The 6,000-nt window shown below is 39.6% G+C and overlaps 1 protein-coding gene across 1 annotated transcript in view; it reads left to right on the top strand.

Annotated features, from left to right (window-relative positions):
* Window positions 1-6,000, top strand: part of LOC120564005 (Golgi apparatus protein 1-like) — a 54,192-nt gene that overhangs the window by 19,628 nt on the left and 28,564 nt on the right. Inside the window, exons 3-5 of the mRNA XM_039808575.1 lie at window positions 361-447; window positions 1,701-1,916; window positions 4,951-5,154. Coding sequence (XP_039664509.1) covers window positions 361-447; window positions 1,701-1,916; window positions 4,951-5,154 — 507 coding nt within the window. The remainder of the gene's footprint in view (window positions 1-360; window positions 448-1,700; window positions 1,917-4,950; window positions 5,155-6,000) is intronic.

The raw sequence follows: 6,000 nt of genomic DNA, 5'->3' as shown, positions 1-6,000 counted from the left end.
CACATGAAAAGTGAAAATGTGTTTAGTGTAAAACGGTTCCTTGAGAATCTTGAGTGACTCAATAACTAAAATAAGCTTTGTTAAATTCAAACAACTACATACAGTGCACTGTTATTGTATGCAATTTAAGAAATACAAATGTTGATTTGTCTTTAAAAGGAATCAAATTAGTGGTGTGTGTGTGTGTGTGTGTGTGTGTGTGTGTTGTTGTGTGTGTGTGTGTGTGTGTGTGTGTGTGTGTGTGTGTGTGTGTGTGTGTGTGTGTGTGTGTGTGTGTGTGTGTGTGTGTGTGTGTGTGTGTGTGTGTGTGTGTGTGTCTTTCTAATCCAGATGTTTTTATGCACCTTCTCTCTCCTCCAGCTGCTATGGAACTACAAGTTGAACTTGACCACCGACCCAAAGTTTGAGTCCGTAGCCGTGGAGGTCTGCAAGACCACCATCTCTGAGGTCAGTCGCTGAAACCCAAACCTCTAAAGCTTACCTTCTCGAATTTTTTTTTTTTTTTTTTGTGAACAAAAAATCTCAAGAAAAGATGACAAAAGATGACACAGTAATTCAAGACCGTTTAACAAAATGGGAACAAAATAGACAATAACCTAATAAACATATGTATGAATGACATCACCATAAGCTCATCATACATGCCCCCAGCACAAAGCTTCTTAGGAGCCAGCTCCAGAAAGTTCAGGTACTTTCCCCATTTTCTAGTATAGACATCCAATCTGGCAAACTGTTTATGACATTTCTTTTCAAACGGCGCCACCACTAACCATCTCACAAGGGGAATAAAGGGCACACATTTCTACTGCACACCATGTTCTAATATACAGGAAGTCCTAATCTTTAGGATCTGTTTGAAGTTCCTGTATCAGCCATCAAAGCTGTAGTTTATTTTTATTTTTTTTTTAAAAGCCTCAGAAGCACACAAGGCTTCCAGAAGCTGCTTTACGCTCACAAACCCACCAGTTTTTTTTATTAATCTGTTCATCTGTGTTGAGGCATAAACCTCCAAGTATATGTGCGCCTGCTCATATACTTGCACATTTCACATTTCAGCACAAGTAAAGTGCTTAACACAAAACATCAAATATTAAAAAACAGAGCAAAATAGGGATTAAAATAAGAATAAAAATATTAACGAATACAAATTTAATACCATATAAGATGCATAAATAAAAATCCTAGTTCAGTATAACAATTAATACGAGAATAAAAATCCTAAAATAAAATTTACAGTTCTTTTAGTTCAAAATTCCCACTTTATTATATATAAAGTCAGTGAGCCAATCAGCATGCAGCACGCTTCTACCAAGATCTAACAATGCTGGTGATTGGCTGTCTCACGTCGTAGAGACATGCAGGAACTACACGTAGCTTTTAAGATTATTTTTGGGGCATTTTCGGCCTTTATTTCTGACAGGACAGCTGAAGACGTGAAAGGGGAGAGAGAGGGGGAACGACCTGCAGCAAAGGGCCGCAGTTTGTAGCCGAACCGGGGCCCGCTGCGTTGAGGACTGAACCTCTATATACGGGCGCCCGCTCTACCAACTGAGCTATCCGGGCGCCCGCTTCAGATAGTTTTTAATGAGAGAGGGTTATTTGCACAGAAACAAATATTTAATGAGTTAAACAACAAGGATATTCAAAGTGCTCTGAGTTGTCGTGCGGAGCTGATGAAGCTGTCTGCGCCCCTCCCTCAGATTAAAGAATGCGCCGCGGAGGAGCTGGGCAAGGGCTACCTGGTGTCCTGCCTGGTGGAGCACCGTGGCAACATCAGCGACTACCAGTGCAACCAGTACATCACCAAGATGACCACCATCGTCTTCAGCGACTACCGGCTGATCTGCGGCTTCATGGACCAGTGTCGCGAGGACATCAACGCGCTGCGCTGCGGCAGCATCAGCACCGGGGAGAAGGTGAGACGCAAAAACTCAACAAAATAAAAGTCTGGTGTTTTAAAGATTTAAAAACTCCAGTTAAGTTTCACACTAATCAGGGTTTGTTGCTGTTCAGGTTTGACTCCATTCTGTTCTCATTGAATCCTGGTTTCATTGCTTTATTAAGAAAAGTAATAGGGCAGCCACTAATGATTATGTAAATGTTTGGTCTCTAAAATGTCAGAAAAGGGTGAAAAATGTGGATCAGTGTTTCCCAAAAGCCCAAGATGACGTCCTCGCATGTCTTGTTTTGTCCCCAACTGAAAGATATTCAGTTTACTGTCACAGAGGAGAGAAGAAACTAGAACAATATTCACATTTAACAAGCTGACATCAGACGTTTTTCATAAAAAAATGACTGAAACCTATCAATGGGTTATCAAAATAGTAATACAGTAATATATCTAATCGATTTTAATCTTTGTAGCTTTTGAAAGTAAAAAATAGTTTTATATTCTGCAGATTTAGGCTACGAAACACAGTTACTATGTTAACAGACATTCTGTAATTCTTTATGGTTTTTTTATTTTTATTTAACCTTTATTTAACCAGGTAGGCTGTTGAGAACAGATTCTCATTTGCAACAGCGACCTGGCCAAGAATAAAGCATAAGTGTGCAGGACAACATACAGTTTTACATTCAATACAGTACAAAAATACCAAATACAATAGGCTGCATAAAATACAGATTAAGTAGGCATTACAAAGCCGCCGGAAAGTGAGGTATAAGTAAGTCGATGGGTATGCGAAAGTGATATGGTAATAACACAATATACATGAATAAACAGTCTATATAAATCACACGTGTCAAACTCAAGGCCGCGGACCAAAATCTGCCCCTTGCAGATTATGATCCGGCACGCATATCAATTTAGGTTCACAATACATTTTGGCCTACCTACTTTTTGTCACTTTTTCTGACGTTTTTGCCACTTTTTCCAACATTTTTGTCACTCTTTTCCAATGTTTTTGGGCACTTTTTGTCTATGATGGCTGAGGAACCTTTTCCTGACTTCTTTAGGACTTTATGTCAACCAAACTGTAAGTGAGAAGACTATACGACACATGCAATAATACAGTCAAATATATTTTACTTTTTCGATTAAATAAAAGCCTATCAATAAACTAAACATGTCTGGCCCTTGATGTGATTCTTATTTTCCAGTGTGGCCCTTGGTGAAGTTGAGTTTGACACTCCTGATATAAATGTTGAAATGTAGTAAAGAGTTAATATAGAATTAGTCCAAATTGTGGTCTAATTTGTGCGGTAGATCAGTAGATGTGCCAAAATTGTATGACAACAATGGTAGGAAGAATAACAGTTGAGCATGCCAGGGCAGATGGAATAGTGCAAAAGAGTGTAAACCGATAAGATAGCAGTGCAGGTGAAGGTGTGCAACTGTGTAAATATGCAATGGGGCATGACCGAGATAATGGAATAAGGGTGTGCAAAAAAAGTGCATGAATGATGGAGGACAGTGGTCCATGGTACATGGTTAGTAGGTAAAATAAGTCCTCTGTTTTTGTCATGAACTAGTTAAATGTTGAGTTGGTTGAATCTCGGCAAAGCAACCTGTGGAAGTCATTTGTAGCGTTCACATAGTTGCCTGATTTTGTGGTGGGTCTCTTTCACTCAGTCTGAAGAAAAAAAACTAACAGTAACTGTGTTCAAAGTGTGACTCAGCTGGAACGAGAGACAACTTTGACAGCAGTTTGTCAGCCAGCAGAGCGAGTCAGCCATCGTGTTCTCCCGCCTAGCCAAGCTAAACCTCATAAGCCAGTTAGACACGCGGTTATTATGGGACATCACGTTGGCACAATTAGAACTCTGAGCAAATTATTTATTTGTCAGCGGGAGCAGAGTTGGTTTCATTATCAGGGATTTGTCACGGCGGCTCATTTCCAGTGTGCCGGAGCTGCTCAGAGTGGAGATTAGACGGAGCGCGTTTACTCGTCTCGTACCGCACCGAAGAAATGCAAGACGTCCTCTGACAACATGATTTATGGAGTGAAAAGGAAGCCTCACTCTATGTGGGATTAGTGATGCTACAAACTACACTGTCTTTACTTTCAAATTGAGAACGTTTGGGCGTGTGTTTTTAAAAAATGAAGTGAAGTGTGTAAGAGAAGTGTTTTGGATTTAACATCAAAAGCCTTCACTTGTAGCTGGATAAGGAAAAGATTTTGAAGAGCGTGTTGTTGATGGAATTCCTTAGCAGAAAACAGGGAAGGAGCGCTCTTTCATTCGACTTAACAATTTCATTTAATAGAAACATTTGCAAGGTTTAGTTTAGATAAGTGGGATCCCCATTCTTCCAGGAGCGTGCCTATGTTCCCACATTTTTAAGAAAAACATTTTTTCACTGAAAATTAGGTCCTATATTCCCACATTTCAAAGATTTCTTTTTCAAAATTAGGCCCTATGTTCCCACATTTCCTTTTTCATACATTTGTAAAAGATTTGATCCCCCTTTCTCCCAATTTGGTTGCCAATTACACCCAACCTATTATCCAGTAGCAATGGACTACAGATGGAATGTAGCTTTTAGCCTAATCTGGTAACTAACCCTAACTCTGGGAACATAGGGCCTAAAAGGGCCCAAAAAGAAATTCTTAGAAATGTGGGACCATAGGGCTGTGGGACCATAGGGCTGTGGGACCATGGAGCTGTGGGACCTTAGGGCTGTGGGACCTTAGGGCTGTGGGACCATTGGGCTGTGGGACCATTGGGCCTAATTTTCAGTGAAAAATAAATTCTTAGAAATGTGGGACCATAGGGCTGTGGGACCATAGGGCTGTGGGACCATTGGGCTGTGGGACCATTGGGCTGTGGGACCATTGGGCTGTGGGAACATAGGGCTGACCCCATCCTTCCTGGGCTCCACCACAATTAAAACCCAAAACTCTGATTGATTGAAGTTAAACTGCTGTTCCGAAAAGGAATCTGAGCTGAAGGACTAGGACACCTCCCTGTTCCCGCGGTAACTGTGATCTCTTTGTGCTCTCCGTGCAGGACATCCACTCGCAGGGCGAGGTGATCGCCTGTCTGGAGAAAGGCTTGGTGCGGGAGGCCGAGGAGCAGCCGGGAGCGCACCCCATCAAGGACGACTGTAAGAAGTCCATCATGAGAGTGGCCGAACTCTCCTCGGACGACTTCCACCTGGACCGATACCTGTACTTCGCCTGCCGAGAGGACCGCGAGCGCTTCTGTGAAAACGTGAGGACTCGGTTTAACGATCTTATGCACATCTCCACCGGGCTGTGAGACGTCTTCTATTAAGTCATCTAGAGCAGTGGTTCTCAAACTTTTTTCAATAATGTACCCCCTGTGAAATATTCTCTGTGCCAAGTACCCCCTGACCAGCGCAAAGCATTTTTTTGGGAGAAAAAAAAGCCTGTACAAAGAGGTACATTACAGCACTGCACCACCCCTGTCTGATTGACTAAACAACTTTATAACTGAAAAACATTTAAATGCTACTTCAAATGTTTAAAAAACATTACTAAATTAATTGACTGTTATTATAGTATAATTTGTTCAGGGAATTATGCATGACTGATATTTTTAAATTAACGTATTTTAAAAAAATTCTCACGTACCCCCTGCAGTGCTCCAAAGTACCCCTAGAACACGTATCAATAGATTAAAAATAACGTGACCATTTCACGAACTGCCGGGAGACCGTGTTGGCAGTAGACCTACAATTTATTTAAAAAAAAAAAAGGTCAAAATATGAATTGATTTTTGGAATTCTATAAATTGATTTTGAATTTTTTTTTTCACACCCCTAGATTTCTTCCTTGAATTTTTTTACTAAAATGTTTGTTTTAGTAAATAATGTAATTAATTTAATAATTAGTTTTTTAACTAAAATGTTTGTTTTAGTAACTAATGTAATTCATTTAATAATTATTTTTTTTACTAAAATGTTTGTTTTAGTAACTAATGTAATTAATTTAATAATTAATTTTTTTACTAAAATGTCTGTTTTAGTAATTAATGTAATTTCATAATTAATTTTTTTACTAAAATGTTTGTTTTAGTAATTAATGTAATTAAATT

This window comes from Perca fluviatilis, chromosome 8 (genome assembly GCF_010015445.1).
Source record: "Perca fluviatilis chromosome 8, GENO_Pfluv_1.0, whole genome shotgun sequence".
NCBI lineage: Eukaryota > Metazoa > Chordata > Actinopteri > Perciformes > Percidae > Perca > Perca fluviatilis.
This window is presented reverse-complemented; position numbering and strand designations above follow the sequence as displayed.